The sequence below is a fragment of the Mangifera indica genome, chromosome 15 (assembly GCF_011075055.1).
Source record: "Mangifera indica cultivar Alphonso chromosome 15, CATAS_Mindica_2.1, whole genome shotgun sequence".
In the NCBI taxonomy this organism is placed as follows: Eukaryota; Viridiplantae; Streptophyta; class Magnoliopsida; order Sapindales; family Anacardiaceae; genus Mangifera; species Mangifera indica.
This window is the reverse complement of record NC_058151.1, coordinates 633411-649887: the sequence shown is the minus strand read 5'-3', so window position 1 is coordinate 649887 and position 16477 is coordinate 633411. Positions and strand designations below refer to the sequence as shown.

General features: G+C 33.5%; 1 protein-coding gene across 2 annotated transcripts; it reads right to left on the bottom strand.

The window, feature by feature from the left end:
- Nucleotides 1-430: 430 nt before the first annotated feature.
- LOC123197737 (probable LRR receptor-like serine/threonine-protein kinase At1g56140) lies at nt 431-11053 on the bottom strand. 2 transcript variants are annotated; one of them, XM_044612093.1, is made up of 24 exons: nt 10743-11053; nt 8828-9017; nt 8653-8724; nt 7858-7929; nt 7676-7747; nt 7129-7200; nt 6960-7031; nt 6557-6631; nt 6378-6449; nt 5946-6020; nt 5782-5853; nt 5618-5689; nt 5459-5524; nt 4554-4619; nt 4432-4461; nt 4241-4305; nt 3495-3871; nt 3205-3403; nt 2824-2976; nt 2607-2725; nt 2051-2261; nt 1728-1959; nt 1475-1625; nt 431-1004 (listed from the first exon to the last, which is right to left on the bottom strand). In XM_044612093.1, exons 1-24 carry the CDS (start codon nt 11050-11052, stop codon nt 609-611), a joined length of 3291 nt encoding a protein of 1096 aa, XP_044468028.1. In that variant the 5' UTR covers nt 11053; the 3' UTR covers nt 431-608. The 2 variants fall into 2 exon arrangements, with proteins under 2 accessions (XP_044468028.1, XP_044468029.1); XM_044612094.1 differs by lacking the exon at nt 5782-5853.
- Between the last annotated feature and the right edge of the window lie 5424 nt (nt 11054-16477).

The window sequence follows — 16477 nt, the reverse complement described above, 5'->3', positions numbered from 1 at the left end:
CTCTCCATTCCCATAGGCTAAAGACCTTAAATTCGAAGTAAACATCTCCTTTGGAAATGCATGCGGAGTTTCAAATAGAACAGAAACATCCGTCAGTGTTGTAGGAAAGAGTGTTATAAATGATGCCATCTGAAGAAGGGAGTTTGCATTGGCCATGGAAAAGCTAGTCATTTTATGGAAGACTGTCCAAGGAATCGTGGTGTCACTGATGATGAAAATGTTGATAACAAGCCAAAATACAAGTCAATGACCACCAAAGACATGCATTTATTATACCATACGGAGTTGGGAGTAAAGATGGATTCAAATCGAATTAACTCAAACTCATTGTCAACTCAATACAAACAAGTTTAATATAGAAGAATGTAAATTCAAACTCAAACCTAAAGATTTTATATTATCGAACTCAAGTTTGAGAGGTGTTACATGATAAACAGGAATCTTTGAACCCTTATTATTCAACAATGAATTGAGACAAAATTTTCAAAAAATTTACAAACCAGTGCCAACATCTTTTCTCGTTCTGCACTTCTAAAAGACTAAAACCTACCATGTGCACACTCAAAAACCAAAGAATATTAAACAACCTTCCATAACTCAAAATTCCATCAAGCAGAAGAAATTTGTTTCTCTCTGCCCTCTCCAATAATGTCCTGGAGAAGGCCTTTAGCTTCATTCCCTGGAGAAGCTTTAGCCCTTAAGCTTGTCAAACAAGTGTCACGACTTGTAGAAACACTTGTTTTGGTTGCATTTTCACTGAAAAATATGGTTCCATCATCAAATTTCCAGTCAGTCAAGTAGCCTGGCTTTGAACTTACTGGGCTCACTTCGATGTCTCCACACAGCATTGCGACCACCCTAGACATCGATGGCCTGAGCGAGGGCAGTGTCTGAGTACACAGAAGAGCTACTCCTATCAGACGTCTCACTTCTTCCTCGCTGTATTGTGATAATTTGGAGTCTACCAATTTGAGTTTGCGGTTGTTCTCATACAAGAACCAAGCCTGAGAAGCAAAAAATATCAGAGTTATATGATACAGAATGATATTGAATTGAAAAAGACAATGGTGTGCATAGCAAATCCTGCTTGGGTTTGTCTATTGAGTACACTTAGTATCGCTTTAGTTCTTTAGACGTAGACCTTATGAAAGGGTCACTCCAAGTAAACTGGCAGTATTCAAAACAATCTGAGTAACACTTACAGAAAAAAGGATATGGTCTGATGAGACACACATTATGCCAATCGATACAATGTTTGGTTCAAGTCTGAGTCTCAGGCTTTGCGAAAAAATTTGCAATTTTTATGCCTACATATGTCAACACAGGATCTGGGGCAGTCTGGTTTTTCAAACCATGCCTCAATGCACTAAATCAAGTTCATTTCAGGATTGAAAATCAAAGCCAGAAACCATATAGTGAGCTCAAATATAAGAAAGCATTGATACGAGTTAGAGCAATGAAATGTTGTACATACCCATTCAAGAAGATACATCATCTCTTCGTCCAAGCTTGAATCTGAGTTTGGCCTTCCACTAACAATCTCTAGAGTCACAACTCCGAAGGCAAATACATCAGTCTTCTCTGTTAGATGTCCTCGCATGGCATATTCCGGTGCAAGATATCCTCTACATCATGCAACAGAGCCAAAACTTCATTTCAATAATCCAATGAATGTAAAAGTATGAAAGCCTTAATAAAATTCTGAATCCTGAAGAAAGTATTATTACATTGTTCCTGCAACACGGGTGCTTATGTGCGTCTTCTTGTCATCATAGAGCTTGGCCAAGCCAAAATCTGATATTTTGGGGACGAGATTAGCATCAAGCAAAATGTTACTAGCCTTCACATCTCTGTGAATGATCCGAAGCCTCGACTCCTCATGAAGATAAGCTAGACCTTTTGCTACTCCCAAACAAATATCATAACGTGTTGGCCAGTCAACATTTAAGCTGCTATTTCCTGTTCAAAGAAAGCCATAATAAATATTTGAACTATGATTTCCATGGCAAACAACACTGGAAACCCTTTTGCATGAATGGCATTTTCATACCAAATAATGCTTGATCAAGGCTATTGTTTTCTAGATATTCATAAACAAGGATGCGTTGTGCTCCCTCGTAGCAGCATCCATAAAGTTTGACAAGGTTCCGGTGCTGCACAGCAGATATAGTAGCAATTTCTGCAGCAAACTGGCTCTTCCCTTGGTGGGATGCTACAGATAATTGCTTCACAGCAATTACTCTTCCATCACTTAGTTTTCCCTGAGAAGAAAGTTCAAGTTGAAATGGTGAGAATAGTTAGTGCTTCAAGTTGAATCTGATAAAGAGTGATGCATGCTATCTATGTTTGTAGGGGTCATTTCCAGCCAAGCCGGTTCAAGCTCAAATCCATATTCAATTGAGTTTGAGGGTTTATCAACGATTCACCTCTTCAATGTTACTGTTCACCAACTGGAGTTGGACATTCTTGATCCGAGATGAGCTTGAGTCGGCACTTATTCAAGTTTGGCTCTACTTGAATCCACCCCTATGTGTTTAATTATGGCTAGAAACAACAGTGAATATGTAACAACAAATCAACTAAACCAAATAGAAGAGTAACTTTACCTTAAAAACTGGTCCAAATCCTCCCTCTCCAAGTTTATTTGCAGGACTGAAGCCATCAGTAGCATTCCTTAGTTCAGCATAACTGAAAGTGTATGGTTTCACGTCCATCCCCAGAAGCTCTGAGAAAAAGCCAACAGACATAGTTTACCACTCAAAACCCTAAACACTGGCTCTGCTTCGTTGAATGTAAAAGCATTAATAAAATATTTTGTTTCACCTTCATCATCATTCCGCGGCTTTTTTCTTCTTTTGACAATGAAGAAAACTGCAAGAACTAACAGAAATGCAACCCCAACGCCAACCACAATCCCCACAATCATATCTGTTCTGTTCTTCTCAGTGGTTGGAGCTCTTACAGTAGGTATAAAATCTGCATCAAAACTTATAGTTAATTCGGTAACACCCCAGGCAAATCCTACATCGACAAAACACGGGAGAGATATCGGGTCTATATAAGTATCTCATGTCTCGTTTTAAATTGCAAAAATTAAAAATAAAACTATGATGAAATATTTACATTACATCTCTCAAGTGCTTTTCAATGTGGAATTTATGAAAATCAACCAAACCGATAAAAGGAAATTTTTTATTGTTTTACCTGGGGTGGCGCTGATGGCTGAAATTAAAGGTCCATATGTACCTTGGCTAGGAACACAGCAAGTCCCTTTCCCAGCCCAAAAAAAATGGATTTCCAAGTAGTTTTCCGATACCAGGGCCTTATATTCTCTCTGAAAAACTCTCCTTGGGATCCCACTCGCTAAGCTCTTTATGTTGAAGTCCTTTTCTACACGATTTCCCTGAAGACAAACAGATTCAGGAACTCGAATAAGAACAACTAACACAATTTTGGCCAGTCATCCTTAAAAAATTTTAAAATGTAATGCATACCTGAACATAAATGTCAAAAAGCCGCCTTCCAAGACTTTTCCATCCTGAAGAATCTAAATTAGCTATTTCTGCAAACTGGAGGGTGACAGTGTAGTTCCCATTTTCAAGGCCTAAACCATAGTATCTCAGAGATGAAGCTGAGATCCGAGCTGTCTGGAAAAGCTCTGAATCTAGAGTATTTGTGAATTGAGACTGAGAAAAGATTATATATTGTGGATTATTGCTCCCAGTAAAATATCCAACATTACTAACTCCCCATCTGTTTGAGTCAGTCATATAATACGTAGCTGGGCCAAGAGTCTCATTATCCCTCTCATACACAATATCATCAGAAGATGTAATTTGTGGACCGCCACTCTTCACTGCAAAGCTAGAATCTGCATATCAAACTAAATCATTTCCTTCCCTTCTCTATTATGCTTAGTTATGGTTGACAATCTCACATATGTCAAAAACAAATTGGGTGTGGGTATGTAAGTGCCAAAGAAAGTCTCACCTCTCAGCTAGCATTTATGGAGGTCCTATAATTGGTTAACAGAGTTAAGATTTAAACAATTATGACCCAAATGAGGGAAAGTTTTGTCCATTTACCCCCTAGTTGGCCTAGTTCTGGAAGTGGAGACTCGGACAAGGGGAAGGACTGTAAATCCATGGATTAAACTAGCTTCTAAGGTGAGAGAGACCCAATACCACTGATGGAGATCACTTCAAAACAAAAAAAAAAAAAATGGGGATGTAGCACTTACAAATTGGATAATCTCGATCGCAAGGAAAAGTGCGTTGGAGACAATATAGGCCATACGGCAAAACACTGAGGGAAGAAGAGAAACACAGTTTTATGAGGAGACTGAGTCAGAAAGAAGGGGCAGCCATTCATTTCAGGATTTTTATAGAGAGTTTCAAGCATTTGAATTAAAGAAAGAAACTTGATAATCACCTGCTCTTGAAGTTGTTGGCAACTAGGTTACTGCAAACAGCACCAACCAACAAAATGTGCGTGTAAGTTTCATCATAGCGTAACAAAAGAAAATTTTCAGTGGGATGAATTTATAGACTTACAGTTGTAAATTTTCTTGGTTGATCCAAGAAGGAAAGCTGCCTGATAAATTATTATATGATAGGTCTCTGAAAGCATAGGGGGAGGAGAAGGTTAGCTACGCAATATGACTGCTTTTAAATGTCAAATTCAAGCATTGTACTAATCACATTGATCTTTTACTATAAGCTCTTTGTTCAAGACACTTTTACAGCAAACCAGATTTCCCATAAAAACTTGTCTATATTGGTTGGGAATCAAGTTGGGTGTGAGTATATAAGTGTAAAAGAAATCTTACCCTTTGAGCTAGTTTTTGGGGTGAAAAAGGACTTTTCAATATCCTAATAAATGGTATCAAAGCCCAAGGTTCAAAACAATTTCGCTTCAATTTGAAGTTCCAACCTGGCAAGCTAAAGGCCTTGTTAGAGGGAGGTTACTCCTTACTCGCCGGTTGGCCTACCCTCACCAGTTGACCCGGTTTAGGAGGAGGTTACTCCTTACGGCCCAGTTGGCCTACCTTCACCAATTGGCCTGGTTTCTGAGGCTCAAGCGAAGGGTAGGTTTTATCAGCCTTACTCCCACATTGGCCTACCTGGTTGAGGGTTCCACATTACCAAAGTTCTAGTTGAGGGGGGGTTGATCCTTACACCCCAATCCTCCTTGATTGGCCTGGTTCATGAGGCTCAGGTTAAGGGGAGGTTTCATCAGCCTTACTCCCACATTGGCTTACTCGGCTATGGGTCTCACATTGGCTTGTCTGGTTAAGGGCTCCACATTGCTTAAGAATTAAGATGGGTGTACCAGTGTGGGTACATAAGTGTAAGAAACAATCTCACCTTGAGTTAGCTTTTAGGGTTGGAAAAGAGGAGAGACCCAATAAAACTTTTCAAACCCGCAACAAGATTGAGAAGATGTCAAAAGTACTTACATGTTTAGAAGATCAGTGCTTTTTTCTGCAGGCAGAGTACCATCTAAATTATTGTTTCCAAGAAACCTAAGTACAAACCCAGAAATAATTGTTTCAGTATGATTACTTTTTCAGAGACAAACGATTGTATGATACAACAAGGCAGAGATGATAGATTACAGGTAAGTCAGCAAACTCAAATTGAAAAGCGAGCTTGGAATTTGTCCACTTAAATTATTGAAACTCAGATCCCTGAATAAAAATTATAGCAATTATTCAATCATAAGATCAAGAAGCTTGTTAACAGTTTCACAACTAAGGGAAAGAAAAAGGAATAAACATACAAATTCTGCAGACTCTGGAATTCGCCAATATTGGATGGAATTGTATCAGAAATGTTGTCATTCCTTAGCTCTCTGATGTATATGGAACCAACATAATCAAGATCAATGAAACAAGATGAAGAAATTCAGAAAATAATAATAGAAATTCGGAAGTGTTGCCTTACAAGGTACTTAAAGATTTCATATTCCTTATGAATGCCAAGGACGACGAGCTCCCATTTGACAAATCGCTCATTCTCCTACATTTTCAATTAATATGAGATTTTTTTAGCACAGGATGACAACAGGAGATTATCACCTTTTTTATGTTGAAGGGACTGAGCTTTTTTTTCTATTTAGAAGATTGAACTATCAAATTTTCATATTAAATGAATCAAACTTTCAGATTTTCCTATAGAAGCTTTGATTTCGTCACTTCTCAATGAAAATCTAAAAATTCAATTCATTTAATAAATAAATATAAGATTTTAGTCTATTCAATAGAAAAAAAACTAAGTTTGGTCTCAATATGATAATTTGATACCTTAAAGTGTTGTTATCTCTTTTTTAGCACTGATTATTGCAAAATTCAAATATGATGGGACAAGAACACTCACAACTCTGTCAGTGAAGTCAGAGTGGCAAAGGATGATGGTATTGGCCCAGTAAAAGAGTTTCCTTGTAGCCTCCTGCAATAATGTGTAGAACCAGAAAATTATAAACTAAACTGTACAAATTTCGAAATAGAATGCAGATTTAAGTGTAAAGGAAAAGAAAAATATTAGAGTTTTCTCACAAGACATTAAGCTTTGTCCAATTAGTTCCTATGAAGTCAGGGATCTTTCCTGTAAGTTCAGTGTCTGAAGCCCACCTGAGAACAATAAAAGAACTGTTACGGTTTTGAAATGTGTTATTAGGCCTCTCCCCCTCAACCAGGCAGGTCAACCGGGGAGTAAACTGCCCAAACCTCCCTTCATCTAGCCTCCTGAACCAGGCCCAGTGGGGAGTAATAAAAGGCAACCTCCCGTCAACTGAGCAGGGTCCTTGGTTACCATTTGTTGAGACCTTCAAAAGTATTATTAGGTCTCTCCCACCCCAAAAACTAACTTAATAGGTGAGGTTTTCCTAATAAGAACTTGTTTAGGATGTGATGCTTTTTGTTTTTGGTCAACAAATTAATATAACTGAAAAATTCTTACACTGTAGTCAGGCTTTGTAAATTAGCAAAGCTTGAAGGAATCTCACCACTCACTCCAGAACTGTCAATATATCTGTCAAGGTAAAGAGTATTCGAAAAATCCATCACTGCATACAAACTTTCCTTCAAATTTTGCATTGAAATGAAACTGGAAGTCTATAAGAACTTACAGTTGCTCTAATTTCGTCCAATCACCAAGCTCGGATGGCAGAGGACCGGAGAAATTGTTTGTTCCAATTCCACTGCCAAAATTAAAAGCATAAATGTGTAATGTCAGAAATCTTGGGCCCTCAAATATGGGGTGTGAGATCAACATCTTTATTAATTATATGCTGACTTTAACATGCTTTGGGTTATATTCTAATTGTTAAAATGATTTAAGATAGGATATATAATCTTTTATTTTTATTTTTCGGACTTATAGATTCCAGCACTCATTTTGGCAGTTCGAAATGGGGTGTGACTTTTTTTTGGCTAACCTATCTGAACTTGGTCTGGCTCTCATTGGCTCAACCTAAACGGGGTCCAGCTCTCCTTAACTAAACCTGAAATAGTGTCTTGGCTAGCTCATGGGTACACCTAGGTTTGATCCCTAACATGCTTTGGATTCTAATTACGAAAATGACTTAAACCAATCTAACTTCAATACCAATGACTTAAACCAATCTAACTCTAATAAAATCAAAAAGAAAAACAAGTTGTAAAGTTTAAACTTACAATAAGATTAGTTCAGTAAGCAATCCAAGTTCTTTCGGAAGCTCCCCTGATAATGCATTAATGCCCAGGCTACTGATCATATACGATAAAAACTAAGCATCAGCAAAAGAAAATAAGAATTTAGATGGACTTGCCATCTTCCATATCAATTTAATTAAAAAAAAAAATTCAGAACAGCCTACAGGTATTGCATGGCAGTTAGATTAGCAATTGATGGAGACAATGGACCTGTCAAGAAATTCTGACCCAAGTTCCTGTTTTACAAAAAAAAAAGAGATTACATGGAAAACCCAATACGGGGAAAACCAAGGACAAGCAATGAAGGAAATTTAAGTATGAATGAAGATTACAAGTGTCGAGAGAACACAAAATATACAACAAAAATGATAACAAGAGGTGTCGAATTATCACATGTTCCTATTAAAATGACCAAAAGCAATGAAGAAAATTTTAGTATGAATGAAGATTACAAGTGCGGAGAAAACCACAAAATATATAACAAAAAGGATTAAAAAAGGTATCGAATTATCACATGTTTCCTATTAAAATGATCAAACTTTGTTTTTTGTTTTTTTTAATAGACTTATCTCTTAAATTTTTCTATTGAAGTAATTATACTAATCGTATTATTTTTAAAACAAACAATTTTAATTGTGTTTATTCAGTATTTACTAATAATTTGGTCCCTCTTATAAAAAATTATAAAAATTCAGTTGTTCAATAGAAAATTATAAGATTTAAATCTCTTAAAAAAAGATTAGGGTGATAACTGCACGTGTAGTTATCCCTACATACACACACATACATTATATGCATGCATGCATATGGCGTAAATTGTTGAAATTTTGAAACAAAAGTTTGCAACACACACACACACACACACATATTATATGCATGCATGCATATGGCGTAAATTGTTGAAATTTTGAAACAAACGTTTGTAAATTCCTATCAAGAGTTTATGAAATGAAACATACAGATTGGTGAGGGATGTCAAAGTCCATAGCTCATCTGGGATCGCACCAGAAACGTCCAGTGCGTAAACTTTCCTAAAATTCAAGAAAATGCTCGTAAAAGCGAGCAGCCATCAAAGCAAACAAAGGAAACAAGAAGTCATTTTGTTTGAAATTAAGGATAAAGTTTCATGCTCACAATGCGGTAATGCGGCAGACAGAGTTGTTGTTGAAAGAACAAACACATTTGATAAAAGGGTCGTAAGTCTTGTCATCGATGGTGATGGAATCGTCGATGGCGGCTCCGCTGCACGGCTCTCCACTTATATTCCATTGCTGTTCATTTGCAGATATTCCCCATTTTTCAAATATTGCATTCAATGCGCTCACTGTCACAAAAAATTGTCGACGTTTCTCAGAGAAAATTTATCGTAATTGTCAACATTTTATCAGCTTTTCGACTTTAAGTATCGTGTATTCATTAATGAGTCTGAAATTTCTGCACTACGATAAAATTCTTATTGTTCTCTCTCGGAAAAGAAAAATTGAAAAGGAAAATTGCCTTTCAAGAGTATTAATTCAGTTTGATTTTTCCCACTATATTTTAAGATTAAAGTTTTGAATTAATTAGTATAATGATAATAAAAAATAAGGCCAAACGACTTATTCCCACCAAGTTTTGATGTATTCCTAAACTTTTTTATTTATGAAATTTTAAAAACTCAAACATATACCTATGAACGGTTAAGCTTAACCAAAATCATTATTTATAGAGGAAAAAATTATCATCTTACCACTAAACTTTAAAACTTTAAGAGTTTATATCATTTTCCTCTCGTAGCATGAAAAAGTAACATTTTCTCCTACTCAAAAGTTTAAAATTTTCATTTTTTCTTTAAAGTTTTTTTCTTCATTCTCCAGTGATAGGAATTCTCTTCTTCTCTTCAGTCAAATGAAGACGATTTGTTTTCATTCAATCAATGGATCGGCATTTGATGATCTATAGCTAGACAAAAACGAATCATCTTCGTCCAACAAACCTGCTTTGATGGGAAGGCCAACAGCTAGAGAAAAAAATGTTGGGATAGTCGGCCAACAACGACGGTTAATTCCCATTGCTAGAGAATGAAGAAAAAAAACTTTAGGGGAAAAAGATAAATTTTCAAACTTTTTAGTTGGGGAAAATTGTTTGTTTTTCAAACTATAAAGAAAAAATAATATAAATTCTTATGTTTTAAGGTTTAGTGATAAAATAATAATTTTATTCCTATTTTGGTTAAGGTTAACAACCCATTAATAAATATTTAGATTTTTAAAACCTTATAAATATGATTTTAAAAAACACGTTAAAACTTGAGTGAGATTAAGTCCTCCAGCTTAAATAATAATAATAATAATAATGCACAACAGTTTCCTTGTGTCCTCCGTAAATTTATAATTTGCTATGTTTTTTTTTTACTTTCACTTTGCAGATTAGTTTAGTGATTTAGATTTTTGGACATGATCTTCTAATAGGTTCTTCAAGAAAGCTCAAGACAAATAATTAAGGGGATTTCATCTTATCATTTAAATGGATCTTGAACAAGGTGAGTGAAAAGATAAAAGGGATTTTAGCGCATCGTTCAAGTAATGTTTAAACAAATTGAGTGAAAAATTTAAAATATTATCTCAAATCTTAGCACAACAACTAGGCAATCAGAAAATTAGAAATTTGAGAATTTGTTTTGTAAATAAAGAGTGTTGCTTTATCTGTTTAATTTCTTATACGTAATTGACAATGGATTATATAACTTAGTGATTTGATTTGAGCTAAACTCAAAATTTCTAAAATCTTAGTGTTGTCTTTTCTAATTCTGCATTTTTTTACTAGTTCAATTCGAAAATAAAACGAGCGACTTATTGTCATTCCTCGAACGAACGAATTAATCAAACCCTTGTACAACCTTCAAAGAGGAATTTCATATAGAGTGGTTTTTTTATTAATCTGTGGAAAGTCCTGAGGAAATCCATTTTTTGAGGAGCCCAATAAAAAAACTAAAACTAAAACAGTCAACAAGATTTTAATTTCATTTCTATTGAGAAAAAGGCTTTGTAAAAGTAAAAGAGCAACTTACCTTCATTAGGATCTGTAGCAGCTTGAGTTTGGTTATTCTGAGCTTCACCCACATGAACAAGGCCGAAGAAGCAACAAAATATACACAAACCAATAACAGAAATCGAAGTTGCTCTTGAGGCTGATGGCTTCATCAACATGAGCGAATTCGAATCAAATTCTATATGAACTAAAAAAGCTGTAATATTACACCTGAAAACTGTATGGAATTGAAATGTATGAAGCCTTGACACTATCACGATGAGGATGGCCGAGAGTTGACAGAAAGATGACGGAACTGACAAGAGAGAGAGAGATGGTGACAAGTTCATATAAATATTTTTTAATGGGGTTGAGTCTCATATATATAAAAACTAAATAATGTTATAAACGGTGGATTGTCCACCATGTGAAAGACATTTTGGCCAAAAGATAATGGGAAGACATTAAATGCCTGGGAAAATTGACTTCGAAGATAGACATTTTTGTTGACTGAAGGGCGACATTAAATGCCTTGAAAACTGTATGGAATGAAATGTATGCAGCCTTGAGACTGATCAGGATGAGGGTGGCCGAGAGTTGACAGAAAGATGACGGAACTGACAAGAGAGAGAGAGATGGTGACAAGTTCATATAAATATTTTTTAATGGGGTTGAGTCTCAGATATATAAAAAGTAGATAATGTTATAAATGGCGGATTTTCCACCACGTGAAAGACATTTTGGCCAAAAGATAACGGAAAGCCATTAAATGCCTTGAAAAATTGGTTTTGAAGATAGACATTTTTGTTAATTGAAAGGGCGGCAAAATTCCCCGCCCCTCTCTTCAAGTAAAATGTACACTTTTTCATCCAAGAATTTTTTAGTTTTGCTTCTTGTGTCTTCACTCTTGTTTCTTTCTTCTTCTTTCGTAGCTTTGGTTCAATGAAATTATAATTTTTATTTTACAATTCACTCATTTTGTCATTTATTTTATTATATTTATAATACGTTATCAGTATGATCAACTCAGATATATCATACTCTTTTCATTATGTTGTTATGCTGCTTATATATTATAAATACGAATATCTCAATTATGATATCTCAATTATCTTTTAATTTCTATTATGTTTTTATTTAATGTTTCATTTATAATTGTATCTTATTTATAACCCAAAGTTTGCAAATTGTAAACCTAGACCTGAAGTCTTAAAACTCTTAAATCTAGACATGAAGTCTAGAATATCATAAATCTAGACTCGAAGTCCTGGATATTATTTTAATCTGAAGTTTACAAAATTATGAATCTGGATCTGCAGTCCTGAATATTATGAATCTGGATCTAAAATCTTGAATATCATTTGTACCCCGAAGTTTATAAAATCATAAATTTAAACATGAAATTATAAATATTATTTGTAACCTGAAGTTTACAAAAACTATGAATCTGGACCAGAAATCCTGAATATTATTTGAATATTTATTTTTATTATAGTAATTGTATTCAATTTATTTGAATTTTTATTTTTATTATGATAATTGTATCCGATTTACAACCTGAAATTTGTAAAATTGTAAGAATATATATATATGGGCCGAAATCCCAAGTTTTACGATTTGCAACATAAAGTTTGTAAAATCATAAGAATACATATATTTGGGTCGAAAGTCTCAAGTTTCATCAAAGTCTTTATTTTAGAATAATTATATCACATTTGTAACTTAAAGTTTGCATAAAATGTGAAAAATATGAACTTAAAGTCTAAAATATAATCAGAATACATATTATAATATTCTAAATATTAATTACAAAACTAGAAGTTTTGTAAATATGGGATAATATATGAACCTGAAGTTTCTAAAAATTAGTCTTAATATTTCTCTTACAAAATCATTTATTTTGTAAATATTACAATATTTGAATATGAAGTTCTTAAAATTATATGGATAATATTGAATGGGTTTTTTACACGATTCTCCACCTAGAATTTATGAGCATTAAAAAATTAATTAAATAAAATGTCACAGAAAGACAAATACAAGGCTATTATGTTTCAGTAGCATATCCCTGAAGGATTGTAACCTGAAATATGGATATAATGATAAATCCATTAAATTCGTGGAGAAATTTGAAAGATAGTTTTGAACATCAGATTCAGTAATATTCTCAATGGCTCTGTAATTTAGTATAACTCTGCAATGTTCAGAATCTTTTTTTGAATGTGGAAGATAAAATATTCTCCACATTTTTTTTTTATGCTCCTGTAGTAGCAATATCGGAAAAAAAGATTTTGAATTAATATTTTCTCATTATGTATCGTTCTTTGAAGTAAACGTAACAACCAGAAGTAATTATTATGAGTATGAGTAACTCGCCCCATAAGTATTATATCGTTCCCTGAAGTGAACGCAACTACCAGAAATAGTTATCATGAGTGTGAGAAATAATTTTTAATTCAAATATAGTTATAATAGAAAATATCAGTAATACCACCAAAAGTGGACCAAGACTGAAACGAAATAAATTATAATGCAGAGTAAACCACAAAACAATAAGTGTGGTCATTAAAATCATTGGTGGTGTACCTGTAGTATACACAAATATTGGGTGGATCTATATTAAGCACTCATAAGAATTAAATTTTTGATAAGTTAGATTATGTCGATCTAATAAATTTTGATGTTTCAAATCCTCTTTCAAAAAATAAAAATATGGGTCACTTGAATAGTGACAAGGATGTCCAAGATTTTTATAATTAAAATTCATCATATAATATTTATTATGGAGTCATATTTTGTATTTTATTATCATGTTCCCCTTCCTTTCAATATTTTGTGTATGTTATAACTAACGTAATTTTTAAATAAAAATAAATGGACTCCAAAATTATAGCGTTGACTTCAAAAACTAATGAGAGAGACATGTGTTTGGTGGATAGTGCAACAACGCACACAATTCTCAAGAAAAAAAAAATGTTGGTGAATTTATATCCAAAATTTTTAATGATTATTGCATGTCTATGAGGATTGAGGTTGAACCTTCAGTCCCGCATATCCACATATAAAATGGATTAGTTGAGTCTCTTATCAAATGACTCTAGGTAATTGCACATAATTTACTACTAAAAAGTCAATTACCTACTTTTATGTGGGACATTTTATATTACATATTACAGCGTTAATTCGCTTGCGATCTTCTTCTTATCATCAATATTCTCCCCTACAATTGGTTATTGGTCACCAACTTGATATATCTCATTTGAGAATATTTTGTTGTGTTACATATGTCTCTATTGCATCTCCTCAACACACAAAAATGGGACCCCAACGTCGTTTGAATCGAAGCATAGTAGACCTGTTGAATCGAAGGACATTGTTTCTCAAAAAAGAAAGGCAAATAATCAAACAAATATCATTCCTTAAGTCTCATAGGTTTGATCCTAGAGAAGCTGATCTATTTTCTTATTGAGCGAAGGGTACGAAATCAATCAGATTGATTTTTTAACTGAAAGTACTATATGAAATCTTCAGTTTTTTCCTCTTTCTCTATCTCATAGGTACAACATTTAAATAAATAGATAACCTTCATGATGATCCTAAAATGAATGAAAAATCTACACATTCTAATATTTCTCCAGAAGAAGACATGGTCCATGAAAAGACTCAAACCTCTGAAGTGGTACAAGCCTCTAAAGTGACATAAACCTCTAAAATGGTACAAAATTCTAAAGAATAGGAAAATAAGAATTTTGAAATATCTTTAAATTATGTTCGTACACGAGAAATGTGAAACCTTGAAACAGTTATAATCGATTATATATTCTCATTTACAGTAGCTACTGAAATTCTGAATAATGATAATTTTGAACCACGTACTATAGCTGAGTGCAAACAAAGATATGATTGGTCTAAATAAGAAGAAGTCATTCAAGCAGAATTAGCTTCTCTAACAAAACGTTAAGTGTTTAAATCTGTAGTTCCAACACTTTAAAATGTACAACCCGTTGGATATAAATGGGTATTTATGACAAAAAAATGAGAAAAATAAAATTACAAAATATAAAGTTAGACTTGTAGCCTAAGGTTTTTCTCAAAGGCTCGGTATAGACTTTAATGAAATATATGCACCTATGATGGATATAATCACATTCAAATATTTAATCAATTTAACACTCTCGAAAGGACCAGATATACATTTAATAAATGTAGTTACTGTCTGCTTGTATGAAAACTTGGATACTGAAATTTATATAAAACTCCTTGAAGGATATAAATTGCCTAAAACAGAAATGGTCAATTCAAGAGACATGTACTCAATTAAATTATAAAGATCATTGTATGGATTAAAACAATCCAGACGTATGTGGTACATCACCTCAGTGAATATTTAAAAAAAAAGGATTATGTAAATGACCCTATATGCCTATGTGTCTTTATCAAATTGATAGAATCAAGATTTGTTAATGTAGTAGTTTATGTTGATGACATAAATTTAATGAGAACTCCTTAAGAGCTCTTAAAAACTGTTGAATATCTGAAAAAAGAATTTGAAATGAAGGATTTAGGGAAAACAAAATATTGTCTCAACCTACAGACCGAGCACAATTCAAAATGAATACTTATCCATCAATCAACATATATTGAATAATTATTAAAATGTTTTAATATGGGTAAGACTTATCCTTTGAACAATCCAATGGTTGTTCGATCTCTTGATTTGAAAAATGATCCATTTCGTGTTAAAGAAAAAGATGAAAAGATATTTGGTCCTGAAGTACTGTATCTGAATGTCATTGCAATCTTATTATATTTGACCCAATACACTAGATCGGACATATCCTTCGCAGTTAATTTATTGGCTCGATTTAGTTCTGCACTGATCCGTCGCTACTAGAACGGAATCAAACATATACTCTGTTACCTATATGGAATTAGAGATTTGAGATTATTTTATTCTGTCAAATCCCCTAAAAATCCTAGTTTTGTTGGACATACAGATGTTGGTTATTTTTCTAACCTCCATAAGGCCCGTTCACAAATGGAATATGTTTTCACTTATAATGACACAACAATATCATGGTACTCTACCAAACAGACCTTGGTTACAACTTCTTCAAATCATTCAAAAAATTTAGCTCTTTATAAAGCTAATGAGAATGCATATGATTACAATTTGTCATCCATCATATCTGGAATGCTTGCAATCTTCCTTCTACAATAGACACTTCTTTCATATTATATGAAGATAATGTAACATGTATTATCCAAATTAAAGGTGGATACATCCAAGAAGACAGAACCAAACATATCTCACCGAAGTTCTTTTACATTCATGAGCTCTAGTAGAGTAAAAAGATTGATGTCAAACAAATAAGATCCAGTGAGAATCTTGTAGATTTGTTTACCAAGATACTATCGACATCAATATTTGAGAAGTTAGTGTATAATATCGATATACGACGACTCAACGAGCAACCAAATTAATCTCACTACAAAAAAGGGCAGCATTCATCAGGGAGAGCATTTATCAAGCAAATTTTTGAAGTTTATCACATTTTGGATAAAATGTGCATTGTACTTTTTTTCCTTTATTAGGTTTTGTCCCACTGGGTTTTCCTAATAAGGTTTTTAATGAGATAGTTTAAGCACGTCTACCACCAACTTACAAAACATTAAATAATTATGTTTCTTTGTTTTGGTTTTTATCTCATTAGATTTTTTCTTAACAAAGTTAATGTAACTTTTATTAATTTGACTATACATTGTTTTAATTTT

Bases quoted from the DNA above. Each gene is read 5' to 3' on its own strand.
- LOC123197737 (XM_044612093.1), bottom strand. From the start codon at position 11,052: ATGAACTTGTCACCATCTCTCTCTCTCTTGTCAGTTCCGTCATCTTTC. The intron at 6,021-6,377 runs GTGAGTGTTCTT...TTGAAAATGTAG, and splicing joins CTGACTTCACTGACAGAGTT to GAGAATGAGCGATTTGTCAA. The intron at 5,525-5,617 runs GTAATCTATCAT...GTTTGTACTTAG, and splicing joins TTGAGTTTGCTGACTTACCT to GTTTCTTGGAAACAATAATT.